The sequence below is a fragment of the Aethalodelphis obliquidens genome, unplaced genomic scaffold, assembly GCF_003676395.1.
Source record: "Aethalodelphis obliquidens isolate GAN/ISIS:26980383/991018 unplaced genomic scaffold, ASM367639v1 scaffold93, whole genome shotgun sequence".
Classification (NCBI taxonomy): Eukaryota; Metazoa; Chordata; class Mammalia; order Artiodactyla; family Delphinidae; genus Aethalodelphis; species Aethalodelphis obliquidens.
The window spans coordinates 953100-977142 of record NW_020838037.1 but is presented as its reverse complement, the minus strand read 5'-3'; the positions used below and the strand labels follow the sequence as shown (position 1 = coordinate 977142).

Here is a 24043-nt window from a genome sequence, read left to right as displayed (position 1 = left end):
AAATCCCTTTTTTTTTTCTTAACACCTTTATTGGAGTATAATTGCTTTACAATAGTGTGTTAGTTTCTGCTTTATAACAAAGTGAATCAGCTATACATATACATATATCCCCATATCTCTTCCCTCTGTGTCTCCCTCCCAACCTCCCTATCCCACCCGTCTAGGTGGTCACAAACCACTGAGCTGATCTCCCTGTGCTATATGGCTGCTTCCCACTAGCTATCTATTTTACATTTGGTAGTATATATAAGTCCATGCCACTCTCTCATTTCTTCCCAGCTTACCCTCCCCCACCCCGCCCCCGTGTCCTCAAGTCCATTCTCTATGACTATATTCCTGTCCTGCTGCTAGGTTCTTCATAACCTTTTTTTTTTTTTTTTTTAGATTCCATACATATGTGTTAGCATATGGTATTTGTTTTTCTCTTTCTGACTTATTTCACTCTGTAGGACAGACTCTAGGTCCATCCACCTCACTACAAATAACTCAATTTCGTTTCTTTTTGTGGCTGAGTAATATTCCATTGTATATATGTGCCACATCTTCTTTATCCATTCATCGGTTGATGGACACTTAGGTTGCTTCCATGTCCTGACTATTGTAAATAGAGCTGCAATGAACATTGTGGTACATGACTCTTTTTGAATTGTGGCTCTCTCAGGGTATATGCCCAGTAGTGGGATTGCTGGGTCGTATGGTAGTTCTATTTGTAGTTTTTTAAGGAAGCACCATACTGTTCTCCATAGTGGCTGTATCAATTTACATTCCCACCAACAGTACAAGAGGGTTCCCTTTTCTCCACACCCTCTCCAGCGTTTATTGTTTGTAGATTTTTTGATGATGACCTTTCTGACTGCTGTGAGATGATACCTCATTTTAGTTTTGATTTGCATTTCTCTAATGATTAGTGATGTTGAGCATTCTTTCATGTGTTTGTTGGCAATCTGTATATCTTCTTTGGAGAAATGTCTAGGTCTTTTGCCCATTTTTGGATTGGGTTTTTTGTGTTTTTGATATTGAGCTGCATGAGTTGCTTATAAATTTTGGGATTAATCCTTTGTGAATTGCTTCATTTGCAAATATTTTCATGCATTCTGAGGGTCGTCTTTTCATCTTGTTTATGGTTTCCTTTGCTGCCAAAGGTTTTAAGTTTCAGAGGTACTGTTTTTGGCTGCTTTCATGCTACAAGGGTAGAGTTGAGAGTTGCAATAGAAATTTTATGATCTGCAAAGCCCAAATTATTTTATTTAAATTACAATTTTATTATAGGTTTTTAAAATTGTTTTTTAAGTTTTTAAAATTTTGCTGACCCCTCCTCTAGCAGATGTCACTAGAATATTTCTCTCCCATTTTTTGTTTTGGAAAGCCAGACCTGATACATGTGACTGATAGAATTCACTATTTTATTTATTATATCCCAGGCCAAAGGTTGAAATCTCATTGTATTATTGGAGGTAGTTTTAATTCAAAAGTAAAACCATTGTCTATTGTCTTTTTTAAAAATTAAAAAAAAAGTAATACAATTTTTAAAGGTTACTTTCCATTTACAGTTATTACAAAATATTGGCTATATTCCCCGTGTTGTACAAAACATCCTTCAGCCTATCTTACACTCAGTAGTTTGTACCTCCAACTTCCCCGCCCCTGTATTGCCCCCCACCATTGGTACTGGTAACCACTAGTTTGTTGTCTGTATCTGTGTGTCTGCTTCTTTTTTCTTCTATTCACTAGTTTGTTGTATTCTTTAGATTCCACATATAAGTGATATCATATAGTCTTTCTCTTTCTCTGTCTGACTTATTTCACTTAGCATAATGCCTTCCAAGTCCATCTATGTTGCTGCAAATGGCAAAAATTGTTCTTTTTTATGACTGAGTAGTATTCCATATATACATATATATACCACATCTTCTTTATCCATTCATCTGTTAATGGACACTTAGGTTGCTTCCATATCTTGGCTATTGTAAATAATGCTGCTATGAACATTGGGGTGCATATATCTTTTCAAATGAGTGTTTTGTGGTTTTTTCTGATATATATACTCAAGAGAGGAATTGCTGGGTCATATGGTAGTTCTATTTGTAGTTTTCTGAGAAACCTCCATACTGTTTTCCTCAGTGGCTGCACCATTTTACTTTCCCACCAACAGTGTGGGAGGGTTCCCTTTTCTTCACATCCTTGCCAGCATTTGTTATTTGTTTTCTTTTTAATGATAGCTGCTCTGAAGGTGTGAGGTGACATTTCATTGTGGTTTAGGTTTTGATTTGCATTTCCCTGATGATTAGCGATGTTGAGCATCTTTTCATATGCCTGTTGGCCATCTTCATTTCCTCTTTGGAAAAATATCTATTCAGTTCTTCTGTCTTTTTTTTAATTGGGTTTTTTGGTTTCTTGATACTGAGTTGTATGAGCTGTTTATATATGTTGGATATTAATCCCTTATTGGTCATATCATTTGCAAAAATTTTCTCTCATTTAGGAGTTTGTCTTTTCATTTTGTTGATGATTTTCTTTGCTGTTCAAAAGCTGTTAAATTTACTTAGGTCCTATTTGTTTATTTTTGCTTTTATTTCATTTACTCTAGGAGACTGATCCAAAAAAATATTCCTGTGATTCATGTCAGTCAGTGTTCTGCATGTATTTTCCTGTAGGAGTTTTATAGTATCCAGTCTTAAATTTAGGTTTTAATCCATTTTGAGTTTTATTTTTGTATGGTATTAGAGAATGTTCTAATTTCATTCTTTTACATGTAGCTATCCAGTTTTTCCAGCACTACTTATTGAAAAGACTGTCTTTTCTTCATTGTATGTTCTTGCCCCCTTTGTCATAGATTAATTTACCATTAAGTATGTGGGTTTATTTCTGGGCTGTCTATTCTGTTCCTTTGATCTATATGTCTGTTTTTATGCCAGTATCATACTGTTTTAATGACTGTAGCTTTGTAGTATAATCTGAAGTCAGGGAGCATGATTCCTCCAGGTTTGTTTTTCTTTCTCAAGATTGTTTTGGCTATTCAGAGTGTTTCAAAGGTACAATCTCCCAAGACTGAACTAAGAAAAAATAGAAAAGATGAACAGACCAATTACCAGTAATGAAATTGAGTCAGTAATTTAAAAATTCCCAAAAAACAAAAGTCTAGAACCAGATGGCTTCACAGGTGAATTCTACCATTTATCCTTCTGAAACTATTCCAAAAAATTACAGAGGAAGGAATGCTTCCAAACTGATTCTATGAAGCCAACATCACCCTGATACCAAAACCAAAGATATCACAAAAAAGAAACTTACAGGTCATTATCACTGATGAACATAGATGCAAAAATTCTCAACAAATACTATCAAAATGAATCCAACAATACATTAAAAAGATCATTCACCATGATCACGTGAGATTTAACCCAGGGATGCAAGGATTTTTCAGTATTCACAAATCACTGTGACATACCACATTAACAAATGAAGAATAAAAACCATATGATGCAGAAAAAGCTTTTGATAAAATCCAACATCCATTTATGATAAAAACTCTCCAGAAAGCTGGCATACAGGGAACATACCTCAACATAATAATGGCTGTATATGGCAAACCCACAGCTGACATCATACTCAATGGGGAAAAGCTGAAAGCATTTCCTCTAAGGTCAGGAATAAGACAAGAATGTCCAAAGTCACCACTTTTATTCAACATAGTTTTGGAAATCCAAGCCATAACAGTCAGAGAAGAAAAAGAAATTAAAAGAATTCAAATTGGAAAGGAAGAAGTAAAACTGTCACTGTTTGCAGATGACATGATACTATACATAGAAAAATCCTAAACACACCACCAGAAAACTACTAGATCTCATCAATGAACTCAGTAAAGTTGCAGAATACAAAATTAATGTACAGAAATCTGTTGCATCTCTATAAACTAACGATGAACTATCAGAAAGAGAAATTATGGAAACAATCCCATTTACCATCACATCAAAAAGAATAAAATACCTAGGAATAAATCTAACTAAGATGGCAAAAGAGCTGTACTCTGAAAGCTATAAGGCACTGATGCAAGAAATTGAAGATAAAACAAAAAGATGGAAAGATATACCGTGTTCTTGGACTGGGAGAATCAATTTTGTTAAAATGACCCTACCACCCAAGGCAATCTATAGATTCAGTGCAATCCCTATCAAAATACCAATGGCATTTTTCACAGAACTAGACAAATAATTTTACAATTTGCCTGTGGTCTTTTTCTTTTCCCTTGCTGGTGAATTGGGACAGACAATATATTAAAAAACAAAACAACGCCCCCACAAATGTTTAATTCATGATCTTATAGAAAAAGGTATCTAATGTACATACATCTTTTGTGCCTAAGTTTTTCACTTCTCATATCATAATTTCCAATGCCATTGATTCTTTTAGAACATGATTTTAATGGCAGTTGAAAATATTTTAGGGGAGGGGTGGAATCAAAATGGTGGAGTAGCATGTTGCTGAACCCACCTCCCCTCACAAACACATCAAGACTACAACTACATATAAAGCAAGTCTCACTAAAGGTGACCTAAAGACTAGCAGAACAGCTCTTCTGAAACCTAGACTGTAAAGAAAGAACCACACAGAGTTTGATAGGAGGGGAGGAGAAGCGATCTAATTGGGACTGACACCCCTAGAGAGTGACCTAGAGAGGAGAGAAAATCACATGTTCAGGATCTTCCTTGGGGAGTGGAGCATTCAATCCACACATTAGGCATTCCATCCCTGTGGTCCAGCAAGAGGAAGATGAGCCTGTCTGGGTTAGAAAACCAGTGGGGCTTACCTGAGTGCTGTAATAAATGGAAACTCTGCTCTTGAGGAGCTTGCACACAGACTTGCTCACCGTCCCAGGGTGGAGGCAGCAGATTGAAATCTTCATGGTGCTCTGGCTGGCTTGCCAAGACCACCCCAGTGTGCCCCCAGGTTTGCACTGGACTCCTACTCTAGCCCCTACTGCTCTGCTGTTGCTCCCTGCTAAGGTCAAGGCTGCAATTGCCAACAAGAGTGCACACACTTGGAGGGAACAGGGCTTGGTTGAACCCTGGCCCTGCCTCTGATTAGGATGGGAGCAACATACTTGGGAGGGAGAGGAATCAGCCCCAGGGTGGAGACTGCCATTTCTTGTGTGCATGTCGGTGCACACACTTGGGAAAGAGTGGAACCAGCTCAGTTGTGTGGCTCCAACTCCTCCAGCCCTGATCTAGCCTCTTACCAAAGTACACGCATCAAGAAAAAAGTGGAATCACTTCAAAGTGCAGCCCCAAGCCCTCAGTCCCTGACCATGCTCACAATTAAGGTAGAGACTGCCATCACACCTGGGAGAAGTGCAGGTCCCTCAGGGCTCCTACTTCAGCTCTTGAGCCTGGATCCCACCCCCAGTAGGGCAGTGACTGCCATTGAGCATAGGAGAAGCCCCAGCTCAAACATGGCTCTGGCTCTACCTCCCACCAAGGCAGTGGCTGTCAGGGCACCCTGGGCTTACTTCAGATTGAGCTCCCACTGGAACCACTGTGCACACACACACTGCATTGGGATGCTCCCACACAAGGACATATCTTCAAGACCGGGATAGGTAACTCTTTCACCTACTGTCATGCAGACAAAGGAATATGTTTCAAATGAAAAAACAAGAAAAGAAAAATGAATAAAACCCTACTGAAACAGAGATAAATAATTTACCTGATAAGGAGTTCAGAGCAATAGTAATAAGAATGCTAACTCAAGTTGGGGAAAAAAATAAATGAACAGAGTGGGAATTTGAACAAAGAACTAGAAAATATAAAAAAGTACCAATCAGAGCTGAAGAATGTAATAACTGAAATGAAAAATACACTAGAAGGAATTAGCCACAGATTAGGTGATATAGAAGAATGCATAAGCAACCTGGAATATAGTGAAAATCACCCAATCAGAACAGGGAAAATAAAAAAATTTTTTAAATGAGCCTAGCTTAAGGGACCTCTGGGACAACATCAGGCATTCTAAATTTGCATTGTAGGGATCACAGAAAGAGAAGAGAGAGAGAAAGGGATAGAAAATGTATTTGATGAAATTTTGGCTGAAAACTTCCTGAACCTGAAGAAGGAAATAGATATCCAGGTATAGGAAGCACAGAGAGTCCCAAAGAAGATGAACCCAAAGAGAACCACACCAAGACATATAATAACTAAAATGGGAAACAGTAAAGGTAAAGAGAGAATTTTAAAGTCAACAACAAAAAACAGTTACGACAAGGGAATTTCCATAAGGCTATCTGCTGGTTTTTCAGCAGAAACTTTGCAGGCCAAAAGGGAGTGGCATGATATATTTAAATTGCTAAAAGGAAAAAACTAAAGAGTTCATCAGTACTAAAGTGACCTTACAAAAAATGTTAAGGGGTCTTCTTCAAGTGAAAAAGAAAGGACCAAAACAAGAAATAAGAAAATACAGGAAGGGAAAAACCTCACTGTTAAAGGCAAGTAAAGGCAGTGGATCAATGAACAGGTAAGGGATAGGCATAAAGATGTAAAATATGACATCAAAAATAGAAAGCATGAAGGGGAAATTAAAACATATAGATCTTTTAGAATGTGTTTGAACTTAAATGACTATCAGTTTAAAACGATAGATATAGATATACATCAACATATGTGAACTCCATGATAACCACTATATATGCAGTATTTTTGCTGGTAAGCCATCTAGTACCTATTGTAAGGTTGTTTTTTAAAACCTGGATATATACCTAAAATAAGTACCTGGAGGATTTTAATATTTTAAAATAACCAATAGAGACAGTAAGAAACATACAAATTCTTGGAATGGTTGTTGTATATTCAACTTTGAAGTGTTTTCTTTTCTAAATCACCACATAGCGTTTTATCTGAGACTATTTGAGAGTAGCTGGGGAATGAATCAGATGACCTCTTGAGGTCACTCTTAGCTTAGGATTTGATAATTATGTGGATGGAGTTGTGAAGAGAACTTGAGTATAAGAATAATTTCAAAGCAGGTCACTTTTTACAAGGTTAACAAACTTTCCAGTGTCTTTTTTAAATGATAATTATGTTTCTGAGCATGAAGTGAACAATCTTGATTTATTTTAACATTATTTTTATTCTGAAGAAACCTCATTATCCTTCTTTTAAAAAACTCTATGTCCTTGGTACGTAAAGTATTTTATGTGTGTGTTGGGGATGTCCTGATTTTTTCTTCCATAGTGGATTCTTGGTTGTTAGTAGAGATTGACATATTTGTAATTCATTCTGATTCTCTGTTGATTTATGTTTTTATTTCTGTGAGTATAAGCTTCTCTTTTTTATGTCTATTTTGTTTACTTTCTCTGGGTCTTTTTATTTCCTTGCAGTGTAGTGTGAAGTTCATGGATATATACAAAAAAAACAGATCTGAATGTTCATTGCAGAGGAGTTGCATAATATTCAGTAACTTGTCAAGAAAGTGGTCTTTTTTCACAAGACAATTTTATTGAGATTTCACATGAATTCTTCCTCAACTTTTTCTTTTTTTTACCACTTTATTGGAGTATAATTGCTTTACAATGATGTGTTAGTTTCTGCTTTATAATGAAGTGAATCAGTTATACATATACATATGTTCCCATATCTCCTCCCTCTTCTGTCTCCCTCCCTCCCACCCTCCCTAGTTCACCCATCCAGGTGGTCACAAAGCAACGGGCTGATCTAACTATGCTATGCGGCTGCTTCCCACTAGCTATCTTTTTTTTTTTTTTTAACATCTTTATTGGAGTATAATTGCTTTACAATGGTGTGTTAGTTTCTGCTTTATAACAAAGTGAATCAGTTATGTATATACATATGTTCCCATATCTCTTCCCTCTTGCATCTCCCTCCCCCCCACGCTCCCTATCCCACCCATCTAGGTGATCACAAAGCACCGAGCTGTTCTCCCTGTGCTATGCAGCTGCTTCCCACTAGTTATCTACCTTACGTTTGGTAGTGTATATATGTCCATGCCACTCTCTCACTTTGTCCCAGCTTACCCTTCCCCCACCCCATGTCCTCAAGTCCATTCACTAGTAGGTCTGTGTCTTTATTCCTGTCTTACCCCTAGGTTCTTCATGACATTTTTTTTTCTTAAATTCCATATATATGTGTTAGCATACAGTATTTGTCTTTCTCTTTCTGACTTACTTCACTCTAGGTGACAGACTCTAGGTCCAACCACCTCATTACAAATAGCTCAATTTCATTTCTTTTTATGGCTGAGTAATATTCCATTGTATATATGTGCCACATCTTCTTTATCCATTCATCCGATGACGGACACTTAGGTTGTTTCCATCTCCTGGCTATTGTAAATAGAGCTGCAGTGAACATTTTGGTACATGACTCTTTTTGAATTATGGTTTTCTCAGGGTATATGCCCAGTAGTGGGATTGCTGGGTCGTATGGTAGTTCTATTTGTAGCTTTTTAAGGAACCTCCATACTGTTATCCATACTGGCTGTACCAATTCACATTCCCACCAGCAGTGCAAGAGTGTTTCCTTTTCTCTACACCCTCTCCAGCATTTATTCTTTCTAGATTTTTTATTCTTTCTAGATGATGGCCATTCTGACTGGTGTGAGATGATATCTCATTGTAGTTTTGATTTGCACTTCTCTAATGATTAACGATGATGAGCATTCTTTCATCTGTTTGTTGGCAGTCTGTATATCTTCTTTGGAGAAATGTCTACTTAGGTCGTCTGCCCATTTTTGGATTGCGTTGTTTGTTTTTTTGTTATTGAGCTGCATGAGCTGCTTGTAAATTTTGGAGATTAATCCTGTGTCAGTTGCTTCATTTGCAAATATTTTCTCGCATTCTGACGGTTGTCTTTTGGTCTTGTTTATGGTTTCCTTTGCTGTGCAAAAGCCTTGAAGTTTCATTAGGTCCTGTTTGTTTATTTTTGTTTTTATTTCCATTTCTCTAGGAGGTGGGTCAAAAAGGATCTTGCTGTGATTTATGTCATTGAGTGTTCTGCCTATGTTTTCCTCTAATAGTTTGATAGTGTCTGGCCTTACATTTAGGTCTTTAATCCACTTTGAGCTTATTTTTGTGTATGGTGTTATGGAGTGGTCTAATCTCATACTTTTACATGTCCCAGTCCAGTTTTCCCAGCACCACTTACTGAAGAGGCTGTCCTTTCTCCACTGTACATTCTTGCCTCCTTTATCAAAGATAAGGTGAACATATGTGTGTGGGTTTATCTCTGGGCTTTCTATCCGGTTCCATTGATCTATATTTTTGTTTTTGTTCCAGTACCATATTATCTTGATTACTGTAGCTTTGTAGTATAGTCTGAAGTTAGGGAGCCTTATTCCTCCAGCTCCATTTTTCGTTCTCAGCATTGCCTTGGCTATTCAGGGTCTTTTGTGTTTCCATACAAATTGTGAACATTTTGTTCTAGTTCTGTGAAAAATGCCAGTGGTAGTTTGATAGGGATTGTATTGAATCTGTAAATTGCTTTGGGTAGTAGAGTCACTTTCACAATGTTGATTCTTCCAATCCAAGAACATGGTATATCTCTCCATCTATTTGTATCATCTTTAATTTCTTTCATCAGTGTCTTATAATTATCTGCATACAGGTCTTTTGTCTCCTTAGGTAAGTTTATTCCTAGATATTTTACTCTTTTTGTTGCAGTGGTAAATGGGAATGTTTTCTTGATTTCACTTTCAGATTTTTCATCATTAGTGTATAGGAATGCAAGAGATTTCTGTGCATTAATTTTGTATCCTGCTACTTTACCAAATTCATTGATTAGCTCTAGTAGTTTTCTGGTAGCATCTTTAGGATTCTCTATGTATAGTATCATGTCATCTGCAAACAGTGACAGCTTTACTTCTGCTTTTCCGATTTGGATTCCTTTTATTTCCTTTTCTTCTCCGATTCCTGTGCCTAAAACTTCCAAAGCTATGTTGAATGAGAGTGGTGAGAGTGGACAACCTTGTCTTGTTCCTGATCTTAGTGGAAATGCTTTCAGTTTTTCACCATTGAGGATGATGTTGACTGTGGGTTTGTCTAATATGGCCTTTATTACGTTGAGGTAAGTTCCCTCTATGCCTACTTTTTGCAGGATTTTTATCATAAATGGGTGTTGAATTTTGTCAGAAGCTTTCTCTGCATCTGTTTAGATGATGATATGGTTTTTCTCCTTCAATTTGTTAATATGGTGTATCATGTTGATTGATTTGTGTATATTGAAGAATCCTTGCATTCGTGGAATAAACCCCACTTGATCATGGTGTATGATCCTTTTAATGTGCTGTTGGATTGTTTGCTAGTATTTTGTTGAGGATTTTTGCATCTATGTTCATCAGTGATATTGGCCTGTAGTTTTCTTTCTTTGTGACATCCTTGTCTGGTTTTGGTATCAGGGTGGTGGTGCCTTGTAGAATGAGTTTGGGAGTGTTCCTCCCTCTGCTATATTTTGCAAGAGTTTGAGAAGGGTAGGTGTTAGCTCTTCTCTAAATGTTTGATAGAATTCGCCTGCGAAGCCATCTGGTCCTGGGATTTTGTTTGTTGGAAGGTTTTTAATCACAGTTTCAATTTCAGTGCTTGTGATTAGTCTGTTCATATTTTCTATTTCTTCCTGATTCAGTCTTCGCATGTTGTGCATTTCTAAGAATTTGTCCATTTCTTCCAGGTTGTCCATTTTATTAGCATAGAGTTGCTTGTAGTAATCTCTCATGATCTTTTGTATTTCTGTAGTGTCAGTTGTTCTCCTTTTTCTTTTCTAATTCTATTGATTTCTGTCTTCTCCTTTTTTTCCTTGATGAGTCTGGCTAATAGTTTGTCAATTTTGTTTATCTTCTAAAAGATCCACCTTTTAGTTTTATTGATCTTTGCTGTCGTTTCCTTCATTTCTCTTTCATTTATTTCTGATTTGATCTTTATGATTTCTTTCCTTCTGCTAATTTTGGGGTTTTTTTGTTCTTCTTTCTCTAACTGCTTTATGTGCAAGGTTAGGTTGTTTATTCAAGATGTTTCCTGTTTCTTGAGGTAGGATTGTATTGCTATAAACTTCCCTCTTAGAACTGCTTTTGCTGCATCCCATAGGTTTTGGGTCGTCGTGTCTCCATTGTCATTTATTTCTAGGTATTTTTTGATTTCCTCTTTGATTTCTTCAGTGATCACTTGGTTATGAAGTAGTGTATTGTTTAGCCTCCATGTGTTTGTATTTTTTACAGATTTTTCCTGTAATTGATATCTAGCTTCATAGCATTGCAGTCGGAAAAGATACTTGAAACAATTTCAATTTTCTTAAATTTACCAAGGCTTGACTTGTGACCCAAGATATGATGTATCCTGCAGAATGTTCCACTTGAGAAAAATGTGTTTTCTGTTGTTTTTGGATGGAATGTCCTATAAATATCAATTAGGTCCATCTTGTTTAATGTATCCTTTAAAGCTTGTGTTTCCTTATTCATTTTCATTTTGGATGATCTGTCCATTGGTGAAAGTGGGGTGTTAAAGTCCCCTACTATGAATGTGTTACTGTCAATTTCCCCTTTTATGGCTGTTAGTATTTGCCTTATGTATTGAGGTGCTCTTATGTTGGGTGTATAAATATTTACAATTGCTACATCTTCTTCTTGGATCGATCCCTTTATCATTATGTAGTGACCTTCTTTGTCTCTTGTAGTAGTCTTTATTTTAACGTCTATTTTGTCTGATATGAGAATTGCTACTCCAGGTTACTTTTGGTTTCCATTTGCTTGGAATATCTTTTTCCATCCCCTCACTTTCAGTCTGTATGTGTCTCTAGGTCTGAAGTGGGTCTCTTGTAGACAGCATATATATGGGTCTTGTTTTGGTATCCATTCAGCCAATCTGTGTTTTTTGGTGGGAGCATTTAATCTATTCACACTTAAGGTAATTATGGATATGCCTGTTCCTATTCCCATTTTCTTAATTGTTTTGGGTTTGTTATTGTAAGTCTTTTCTTCTCTTGTGTTTCTTCCCTAGAGAAGATCCTTTAACATTTGTTGTAAAGCTGGTTTGATGGTGCTGAACTCTCTCAGCTTTTGCTTGTCTGTAAAGGTTTTAATTTCTCCATCATATCTGAATGAGATCCTTGCTGGGTAGGGTAATCTTGGTTGTAGGTTTTTCTCCTTCATCACTTTAAGTATGTCCTGCCAGTCCCTTCTGGCTTTCAGAGTTTCTGCTGAAAAATCAGCTGTTAACCTTATGTGGATTCCCTTGTGTGTTATTTGTTGTTTTTCCCTTGCTGCTTTTAATATGTTTTCTTTGTATCTAATTTTTGACAGTTTGATTAATATGTGTCTTGGCGTGTTTTTCCTTGGATTTATCCTGTATGGGACTCTCTGTGCTTCCTGGACTTGACTAAATATTTCCTTTCCCATATTAGAGAAGTTTTCAACTATAATCTCTTCAAATATTTTCTCAGTCCCTTTCTTTTTCTCTTCTTCTTCTGGAACCCCTATAATTCGAATGTTGATGCATTTAATGTTGTCCCAGAGGTCTCTGAGATAGTCCTCAGTTCTTTTCATTCTTTTTTCTTTATTCTGCTCTGCAGTAGTTATTTCCACTATTTTACCTTCCCGGTCACTTATCCGTTCTTCTGCCTCAGTTATGCTGCTATTGATCCCATCTAGAGTATTTTTAATTTCATTTATTGTGTTGTTCATCGTTGTTAGTTTCATCTTTAGTTCTTCTAGGTCCTTGTTAACTTATTCTTGCATTTTGTCCATTCTATTTCCAAGATTTTGGATCATCCTTACTATCATTATTCTGAATTCTTTTTCAGGTAGACTGGCTATTTCCTCTTCATTTGTTAGGTCTGGTGGGTTTTTACCTTGCTCCTTCATCTGCTGTGTGTTTTTCTGTCTTCTCCTTTTGCTTATCTTACTGTGTTTGGGGTCTCCTTTTTGCAGGCTGCAGGTTCGTAGTTCCTGTTGTTTTTGGTGTCTGTCCCCATTGGCTAAAGTTGTTTCAGTGCGTTGTGTAGGCTTCCTGGTGGAGGGGCCTAGTGTCTGTGTTTTGGTGGATAAGGCTGGATCTTGTCTTTCTGGTGGGCAGGTCCACGTCTGGTGGTGTGTTTTGGGGTGTCTGTGGACTTATTATGATTTTAGGCAGCCTCTCTGCTAATGGGTGGGCTTGTGTTCCTGTTTTGCTAGTTGTTTGGCATAGGGTGTCCAGCACTGTAGCTTGCTGGTCATTGAGTGAAGCTGGGTGTTGGTGTTGAGATGGAGATCTCTGGGAGATTTTCGCCGTTTGATATTATTTGGAGCTGGGAGGTCACTTGTGGACCAGTGTTCTGAAGTTGGCTCTCCCACCTCAGAGGTGCAGCACTGACTCCTGGCTGCAGCACCAAGAGCCTTTCATGCACACGGCTCTGAATAAAAAAACGGATGAATAGAAACCTAGGACAAATGGTGAAAGCAAAGCTATACAGACAAAATCTCACACAGAAGCATACACATACACACAAAAAGAGGTAAAGGGGAAAAAATAATAAATCTTGCTATCAAAGTCCACCTCCTCAATTTGGGATGATTAGTTGTCTATTCAGGTATTCCACAGATGCAGTGTACATCAAGTTGATTGTGGAGCTTTAATCCGCTGCTTCTGAGGCTGCTGGGAGAGACTTCCCTTTCTCTTCTTTGTTTGCACAGCTCCCGGGGCTCAGCTTTGGATTTGGCCCTGCCTCTGTGTGTAGGTCGCCGGAGGGCGTCTGTTCTTCGCTCAGACAGGACGGGGTTAAAGGAGCAGCTGCTTCAGGGACTCAGGTTCTCTCAGGCGGGGGGGGAGGGAGGGGTGCAAATGCGGGGCGAGCCTGCGGCGGCAAAGACCGGCAGGACGTTGCACCAGCCTGAGGCTTGCCATGCGTTCTCCTCGGGAAGTTTTCCCTGGATCCCAGGACCCTGGCAGTGGCGGGCTGCACAGGCTCCCATGAAGGGAGGTGTGGATAGTGACCTGTGCTCGCACACAGGCTTCTTGTTGGTGGCAGCAGCCGCCTTAGCGTCTCACGCCCGTCTCTGTGGTCCGCCCTGTTAGCCGCGGCTCGCACCCGTCTCTAGAGCTCCTTTAAGCGCACTCTTAATCCCCTCTCCTCGTGCACCAGGAAATAAAGAGGCAAGAAAAAGTCTCTTGCCTCTTCCGCAGGTCCACAGTTTTCCCCGGACTCCCTCCCGGCTAGCCGTGGTGCAGTGACGCCCTGCAGGCTGTGTTCATGCCGCCAACCCCAGTCCTCTCCCTGCACTCCTACCGAAGCCCGAGCATCAGCTGCCAGCCGTGCCCGCCGCAGCGGGTGAGCAGACAAACCTCTCGGGCTGGTGAGTGCTGGTCGGCACCAATCCTCCGTGCGGGAATCTCTCCGCTTTGCCCTCCGCACCCCTGTTGATGTGCTCTCTTCCGGAGTTTCCGCCCCGAAGCTTTCCCCCTCCACCACCCGCAGTCTCTGCCCGCGAAGGGGCTTCCTAGTGTGTGGAAACTGTTCTTCCTTCACAGCTCCCTCCTACTGGTGCAGGTCCCGTCCCTATCCTTTTGTCTCTGTTTATTCTTTTTTGTTTTGCCCTACCCAGGTACGTGGAGAGTTTCTTGTCTTTTGGGAAGTCTGAGGTCTTCTGCCAGCGTTCAGTAGGTGTTCTGTAGGAGTTGTTCCTCGTGTAGATGTATTTCTGGTGTATCTGTGGGGAGGAAGGTGATCTCCGTGTCTTACTCTTCCGCCATCTTCCCGATTCCCCCCGCCATCTTCCCAATTCTCCCCCTCTACTTTTTAATATGATTTTTAACTGTAATTTTGTGTTAACTGTAGCAGTTGAAAAACATCTAAGACGTCTTGGGTTTGAGCTTCAAAGCTAAGCAAAGTCCACCTCAAGGAAAATTTGGGTTTACCCTAAGACCATCAAATATGAGGACAATTATACGAAGTCAGGATTAAAATCTGGAATATTAAAAGGGGAAAGCTCAAATACTACTGTTTTCCTATCATCAGTAAAATTTTTTGCTGTAATTCTGTCAGTACTCTTCATGGGTGGTGCCAATGTTCCAACTTCTATCCCTCTGGCTGGTCAAGGCAGGAAAAGGAAGTGCTAAATGTACATATACTTTTATACTGAATCCTTTGCAATGCCTACCGACTCACAACTCTTCAGGCAAGACATTAGGTTGTACCTTTTCTGCCTGCAGTGAGAGAAGAGTTCTTGTGGCACGCAACTTTTCTTTGTTTAGAAATAATGTGTTCATTTTGCCATCTTGGCAATTATGCCATATGTTGTTGAGCTTTGGTATGTATTGATATATACAAATTACCACAAACTTAGTGCTTTAAAAACAGCACATTTGTTATCTATAGTTCTGGAAGTCACAAATATGAACTCGGTTTTACTGGGCTAAGTCAAGGTGTTAGCAGGCCTACTTTTTTTTTTTTTTTCTTTGGAGGCTCTCAGGGAGAATCCATTCCCTTGCCTTTTTCGTTTCTAGAAACCACCTGCATTCCATGGCTTGTGGTTCTTTCCTTTGTGTTCAAAGTCAACCAGTATAGCATTTTCCAGTCTTTCTCTGACTCTGATCCTCCTATCATATGCTATATAACCCAGGATAATCTCCCCATTTCAAGACCCCTAACTTAATGGTATCTGCAAAGTCCTTTTTGCCATACAACGTAACATGGAAGCCATTTTTTCTGCCAAACACAGTGTAATACAAACAAAAAGCATGGGCACTGTCATCATAAATTGCTTTCTGAAGTTATCTCTTCCTCAAAGTACTGCTTTTTAATTGATGGTAGTCTACAACATGATTTTAGCCATTCAAATTCATGTCTCACATGTTGATCTACTTCAGGTAGCAAAAATATTTTAATGATAATAAAGGCCATATATGACAAACCCACAGCCAACATCGTCCTCAATGGTGAAAAACTGAAACCATTTCCACTAAGATCAGGAACAAGACAAGATTGCCCACTCTCACCACTATTATATAACATTGTTTTGGAAGTTTTAGCCACAGCAATCAGAAAAGAAAAAGAAATCCAAATCAGAAAAGAAGAAGTAAAGCTGTCACTGTTTGCAGATGACATGATACTATACATAGAGAATCCTAAAGATGCTACTAGAGAACTACTAGAGCTAATCAATGAATTTGGCAAAGTAGCAGGATACAAAATTAATGCACAGAAATCCCTTGCATTCCTATACACTAATGATGAAAAATCTGAAAGAGAAATTAAGGAAACACTCCCATTTACCACTGCAACAAAAAGAATAAAATACCTAGGAATAAACCTACCTAAGGAGACAAAAGACCTGTATGCAAAAAACTATGAAACGGATGAAAGAAATTAAAGGTGATACAAACAGATGGAGAGATATACCATGTTCTTGGATTGGAAAATCAACATTGTGAAAATGACTCTAGTACCCAAAGCAGTCTGCAGATTCAATGCAATCTCTATCAAACTACTAAAGGCATTTTTCACAGAACTAGAACAAAAAATTTCACAATTTGTATGGAAATACAAAAGACCCCAAATAGCCAAAGCAATCTTGAGAAAGAAAAATGGAGCTGGAGGAATCAGACTCCCTGACTTCAGACTATACTACAAAGCTACAGTAATCAAGACAATATGGTACTGGAACAAAAACAGAAATATAGATCAATGGAACAGGATAGAAAGCCAAGATAAACCCATGCACCTATGGTCACCTTATTTTTGATAAAGGAGGCAAGAATATACAATGGAGAAAAGACAGCCTCTTCATAAGTGGTGCGGGGAAAACTGGACAGCTACATGTAAAAGAATGAAATTAGAACACTCCCTAACACCATTCACAAAAATAAACTCAAAATGGATTAAAGACCTAAATGTAAGGCCAGACACTATAAAACTCTTAGAGGGAAACATAGGCAGAACACTCTATGACATAAGTCACAGCAAGATCCTTTTTGACCCATCTCCTAAAGAAATGCAAAAAAAACAAAAATTAAAAAATGGGACCTAATGAAACTCAAAACTTTTGCACAGCAAAGGAAACCATAAGCAAGACCAAAAGACAGCTCTCAGAATGGGAGAAAATGTTTGCAAATGAAGCAACTGACAAAGGATTAATCTCCAAAATTTACAAGCAGCTCATGCAGCTCAATATCAAATAAACAAACAACCCAATCCAAACATGGGCAGAAGACCTAAATAGACATTTCTCCAAAGAAGATATACAGATTGCCAACAAACACATGAAAGAATGCTCAACATCATTAATCATTAGAGTAATGCAAATCAAAACTAAAATGAGGTATCACCTCATACCTGTCAGAATGGCCATCATCAAAAAATCTACAAACAGTAAATGCTGGAGAGGGTGTGGAGAAAAGGGAACCCTCTTGCACTGTTGGTGGGAATGTAAATTGATACAGCCACTATGGAGAACAGTATGGTGCTTCCTTAAAAAACTAAAAGTAGAAATACCATACCACCCAGCAATCCCACTTCTTGGTATATACCCTGAGAAAACCATAATTCAAAAAGTGTCATGTACCACAATGTTCATTGCAACTCTATTTACAGTAACCAGGACATGGAAGCAACCTAAGTGTCCATCAACAGATGAATGGATAAAGAAGAAGAATTGGCACATATATACAATGGAATATTACTCAGCCTTAAAAAGAAACGAAATTGAGTTATTTGTAGTGAGGTGGATGGACCTTGAGTCTGTCATACAGAGTGAAGAAAGTCAGAAAAAGAAAGACAAATACCATATGCTAACACATATGTATGGAATATTAAAAAAAAATGATCATGAAGAACCTAGGTGCAGCATTGGGAATAAAGACACAGACCTACTAGAGAATGGACTTGAGGACACAGGGAGAGGGTAGGGTAAACTGGGACAAAGTGTGAGAGTGGCATGAACACATATACACTACCAAATGTAAAACTGATAGCTCGTGGGAAGCAGCTGCATAGCACAGGGAGAACAGCTCTGTGCTTTGTGACCACCTAGAGGGGTGGGGTAAGGAGGGTGGGAGGGAGGGAGACGCAAGAGGGAAGAGATATGGGGATATATGTATATGTATAGCTGATTCATTTTGTTATAAAGCAGAAACTAACACACCATTGTAAAGCAATTATACTCCAATAAAGATGTTAAAAATATATACATATACATATATATATATATATATATATATTTTAACGGAGCCTTCCATTTTTTTCTTTGACTTCAGATTTGCACAAAGTGCTATTAATAGATGGAAATGAAAGTCATATTTGAATAATATTCTCTGTGCCAAGCATTTATATACATTTTTCTATTTGATCTTCACAGCAGACTTCTGAGCTCTTCATATTTCTCATGAGACTCACAGATGTTAAATAACTTGCCTGAAGTTACGTAGTTATAAGTATCAGAGCTGTGATTAGAGCCTTGTCTTTCTCTTTATTTTTTTCCTAATTGTCTGTGTCATACATGTTTTCACATTTTATTTTAAAATGTGAAAATATTTTTAAAAAGCACAAAGTAGTAACCCATTTCTCTGCATTTTACGTATTGTACTATTTTGTAAACTGATTATTTTTTAATTATGCTTTTCCTATAACCTGAACAAGTCTTTATAATCCCCAATTTTAATTGCTTTATACTATTTCAAGATGACCACTCTTCTTCCACCATACCATACTATCTCTTTCCAAGTCATGCCTTCCTGAGGACACAATACAAAATATATATAGTTAAGTAGAAATATGTAATTCACTGCCAAAATTAGTAAATGCTGACTGTATAAGGGTATTAGAGGAGAGAGATATTACTTTAAATTGACAGTTTGAATACTTTCTAGTGACAGAATAAGGGCTTGAAGGAAAAACTTGCAAGGACACAAGATCTACTTAACTTTTAAAGCTAGAAATTATGGCCTTTTCCAATCAAGATAGTGTTTAAAATACTTCATGCATGCACACGTGTGTGTGTGTTTGTGTGTCTGTGCGTGAGTGTGTATAGAAAGAGGGAGGGATAAAAGACAGGGAAAGATAATAGCTAATCATGGAAATGTTTTGAAACAAGGTTGGTAAACTAAAAATTTCTATACCCACCTCACCAGTTAATAAAAAACTATGATTGTTCATGTTTAATTTATCTTTGATCAATAAATAGCAGTATAATCTCAGGAATGTTATACCTCTGCATTGTGAGGAAAATATAAGAAAGTATATCCTTAATCTCTATTTGCATAGTTTAAGGAAAATTACTCGGTTGTTATATATTTTAAAAATGCCTTTTCTTTCCTGTTTCCCCATAAGACAAAAATAATTGGTTCTGATTATAATTGCTGGATATTATAAAGCACTATCTAGCTGAAAGGCTACCAAATGAAATGTTTTATTTAAGAAGTTAGGTTATTGTTTAAATACCTATAGAACTGGAAATTCAGTGTATACGTTTGTCTTGAGGGATGCTTAATTAGGAAGAGGGATTAAGCATAACTTTCTGATTTCATGCTGTATTCATGTGTGATTTATCTGTTTATTTAGGTACCCAGAGGCTTACCTTACTTCTCTGTGAATTTTGGCCTCCAGGGAGGGTTTGCCCATGTCATTGAAGATCAACACAAATTCCCTCATTACTTTGGAAAGGTATGCTCACAAATTTAGTAAAGTACCAGAGTTTAGCAATTTTGTAACACTTTTCTTTTGAAGGGAAATCAAAACTTTGGGCACAATATATAGTGAAGTTGGTTATTACTGTTCCACCCAAGTTTTAGAGGGAGTACCCAGAAACTGTTAATAAATATATCCCAGAATATTTATAACAGGAATATTACTTTGTAACCAAACATTTGTTGACAGTGTCAATGGTGACTATAATGTTTTTCCTGTGGAGTCAGCCAGGCTTGTGCTGAGAGTGATTGATGATAATTGATAATGATGATAACGCACTCATTGAGGGTTTACAATGAGCCTGTTACTGTTCTGAGCACTCATTTAATGCTCACAATAACTCTATTATATAGATATTTTTATACTTTCATTTTATAGATGATGAAACTGAGCTACAGAGAGGCTATATAACTTCCCCATGGTCATGTGCTAAGTGACAGAAACAAGGGGTGCATAAGCTCATGGTTGAACTAGAGAACAAATGATCTCACATCTTCATTTATAATTAAGAACAATATAGTCCAAGAATGTGTCACTCATTTCACACAGATAGTTTCTGGACAGATACTAGAGTGTAGATCTTTCATTTTTTGCTAGTGGATTTTTTCTGTTACTACAGATTGCCTTCTAGGGTTATAGTCCTTAAATTTAAGGTCTACTGAGTATCTGGGAAGTATGTAAGTTAGTATCAGGGACTAGAATGAAATTAGTGTAGCTATTGAAGCAATCAAAAGAAGTCTGGGCAATAACAGCTCTAGAAGTGACCTTTCAATCTAGTATAACTCAGGCCTTTCTCTCTAAATTAGAGGAGCCTAGATGAACTCTGTCCATTGTTCCCTGTTCTTCTTCCCCACTTTCATCTCCTGTGTAAGATCATTTTCTGCAAAGAATAGTGACATGTAAGAGGTTTGGACTCAAAAATGTTTACGCTGTTATCCTTAAAGGTTAGCTAGAGGCCTAAAATCACATTAATCTATGAACTGTTGAGATATGTTACAGAAACTTGTCTGAGAATTTTTCAGAATATCTTTTCCCAGAGTTAATTAGAAAGAAATTTGTTTTCATTGCTCTGAAAAATTCTGTTGTTATTCAATAGAGCTTTATAACTCAAAGCTTTATGACTCTGCATTTATTTCTTTCAAAAAAAGAAAACTTAATTCTAGTGAAAATGAAATAAAATATCAATTTTTTAACTTGCATAAATTTAATTGGGAGATCGCCCCCCCAATATTATGCATGTGCTGTGATTTTTATGATACTGTTTTAATGTTAAAAGGAAACTTCTTTAGTTAGCATTACATCATTGATCCGTTTTCTCCAAAATCTTCTTTCCAAGAAACAGCCTATGAGACCAAAACTCCCTTCAGCCTGCAGTTGTTTAGAGAGCAAGAAGGGTTGGTCTCTTTCCATTAACATCTGCTTCAGTAACAGAACAAGAATCAGTCCTTATATGGTACCCATGAGACAAAACTTGATGCTTTATAGACAGTTTTAGATCAATTTATAAGCTAGGCTTTCTTAAACTACATTGCTAGTGATTGGCTGGTGCCAAGAAACTCTTGCATTAAATCTAAATGTGCCCTCTTTTTAAACTATGTCTCTCTTAACCCCTTTATTTCCCTTTCCCACTGAAAAGAGATTTCCTTTTCCATGAAGCTTTTCCTGATTTATCCAACAATTAGAATCTTCTTTCTTTTTGAGTTTCCATGTAGTCTGCTTTGACATTTGCCTTATTCTGCTTTATAACTCCCACCACAGCTCCACATTCTGTTATGAGCTTTCTGAAGACAGAGAAATGTATTTTAGTTATCTCTGTATCCCCTACAATATTTGGCACTTGCTTGTACATAGTATGTCCCTTTAGTATATTTGTTAAGATGAAGAATCTATGTCTTAGAGTGATTATGTCCAAGGTCTTACCACACAATCCTGCAGACCTAGACTGAATATGCAGAACTCAACCCTTAGCCCAAGATTTTCCTGTATTACCATACTTCCCTTCCTCGAAGCATTATAAATCTCCCCCATATCTTTCTGTACATGGATACTCACTATCATAAATTTGATTAATTTCTGTAGCTGATAGCACAGGAAGAGGATCATGAAGGAAATGATCTAGAGTAATAAGCAGACAGTCAGAAATCCATTCCTTTCAGGGCTTGGGAATGTGACTTTTTAAATGAAGGTGATTTATAATTTCTAATTCTTGGTTTGCTTAGATTAGTACTAAAATATGATTTTGTTTCCTGAAAAAATATCTACAGCTAATAGTAGAAGAAACTGGCTTTTAACTATACTGGGTAGTAGGGAGAACATTAGCCGGAGATTCAACTGTAGTTGAACAACCAAGTTAATAATTGCTACATGTTGATCAACTTTTTCTTCAAACTTTTACCAGAGCAGCTAATAAGGACCAAATTAGTTAAATTCCATTTTCTCTTCCTCCCCTTTGCTGCTGTCTGATAGATGTGTTAACAAGCAACAAAATAGACAAATTGTTTGACAGGAGACACAGCTAGGACCCCTAGAATCACAGGGTTTGCATAGTTAGAACTAAATGAAAAGAATGTTTATTTTTAACTTGAAACTAATACCTATGTAAAATTTGATCCTCACGGAGAACTACTTAATGTTATATTTAGTAACAGAATAAATTGAAATAGTTTCATTCCTGTTTTTAGTATTTATACATGCACGTGTTTGTATTTTTCTCATTCTTTGAAAGGAAATCATTGGTGGGATGCTGGATGTAGAACCAAGACTTTGGAGGAAAGGGATCCGAGAAAGCTTTGAGGATCAGAGGAAGAAAGTACTGCAGTTTGCTCAGTGGTGGAAACCATTTGACTTCACCAAAAATAAAAAATGTTGAGACATACCTTTCATTTTTTATTTCCTCTTCATATTTCTTTCAGTTTTATTTCCATTGCATCTAACTAAACAACTGATCATCAGGTAATAGGAAGAGAATCATGATCTGGGTTTAATGACAACTGCATCATTGGATTGTGTCGGTTTCCTTCCCCACCTGCTCCTGTGGACTTCATTGTAGTAACTGTGGAGCAAGACCAGTTATGTCATGTGACCTGTTCATGTCCTGTTCTGTACCTCTGTCTTGGTATTCTGAACTATTTATATTAACATATAGAAAGACTTTTCTGAAGGATTATCTAGGAAGTATAGCAAATCATTGCTTCAGAGGGAAGCGGGTCTGCTTCAAGTTTGAGTCTGCTGACTAGCTTCTTTTGCATTTTTTAAACTAAGAGTTGGCATATTTAGTAATAATTGAAATTTCTTTTCACAGCATTTTATAGAAGCTCTTAATTTTCTACCAATAGCATATATATTACTACTATTCTTTTTATTAAAGGAATAAAGAATGTCCCAAAAGTAATTAAGAATTAAATAAGGTATATAACATGTTCATGATTTGTTTTTATTTCTGTATTTTTAAATAGTGTCTTTGAATTTTGGTGATTTTAAAAGTAATTGTTCCAAAAATTACAGTTTACAGTTGTTTGGGGTTTGTATGAAAGTTAAAAATTTTAGCCAAATCATCATTTTGAGGTTGTATTGATTATTACAAAATCTTAAGTAATGTGAGTATGTTTAGTGTCAGGAACACATTCTGTTGTCCCATATGATCTAAGGTTCTTCATTTTCCTGTATTCTTACACTTGGTGTGAAGAGAAAAACCCTATACATATAAAATATGGCCATGGTCTCTAAGAGTGTTCCTACTTTATTTTTTATATGGAAGATATTTTTGTAGTAACCCTTTTTCAAAGATGTTGATTTTTTTGGAGCGGAACCTTGACGTTTTGTCATGAAATGTTGAATATTTAGAATCAATGTGACATGTACTCTAGAGTAACTCCTAACTCGACGTAGTTATTTTTAATATTGACATCTCATTTCTTTAGTATCTTGAAAAAAGAGAAATGTTTATGTTCTATCTGAAGTTTTAAAATTTTAATAAAAGTTGGAAGTTTAATGGTTTCAGATTCTCAATATTTACAAATTGGATTTAAGTTATTATCACATACTTGATACTTGATAGTATTTTATTTTTCGCTGTTTTCAGACTCTTTTGGCCTTGCTGCAAAGTCTCAGAGGAATCTTTAACATTCATTTATTCAATCAGTGAGTTAACAAACATTTGTTTGCAGGGCATTTTGTTGCATACTGGTAGTACAAAAATAAAAAAATACTTCCTATACCTTAAATTATTTCATAGTTTAGTGGTGCAAGAGATATGTTCAAAAATAATTACATAAAGAAGATGTGGCACATATATACAATGGAATATTACTCAGCCATAAAAAGAAACGAAATGGAGCTATTTGTAATGAGGTGGATAGATCTAGAGTCTGTCGTACAGAGTGAAGTAAGTCAGA

At 37.2% G+C, this 24043-nt stretch overlaps 1 protein-coding gene across 3 annotated transcripts in view; it reads left to right on the top strand.

Moving 5' to 3' along the window:
* CWF19L2 (CWF19 like cell cycle control factor 2) overlaps positions 1-23657 on the top strand; it is a 189878-nt gene extending 166221 nt beyond the window's left edge. For 2 of the 3 annotated variants that reach the window (XM_027095702.1, XM_027095701.1), the window contains exons 17-18: positions 19524-19625; positions 22375-23645. In XM_027095702.1, coding sequence (XP_026951503.1) covers positions 19524-19625; positions 22375-22518 — 246 coding nt within the window. In that variant the 3' untranslated portion in view covers positions 22519-23645. Of the gene's footprint in view, positions 1-19523; positions 19626-22374 lie in introns of all 3 variants that reach the window. The other variant, XM_027095703.1, reaches the window with a different exon arrangement.
* The last annotated feature ends 386 nt before the right edge of the window (positions 23658-24043 follow it).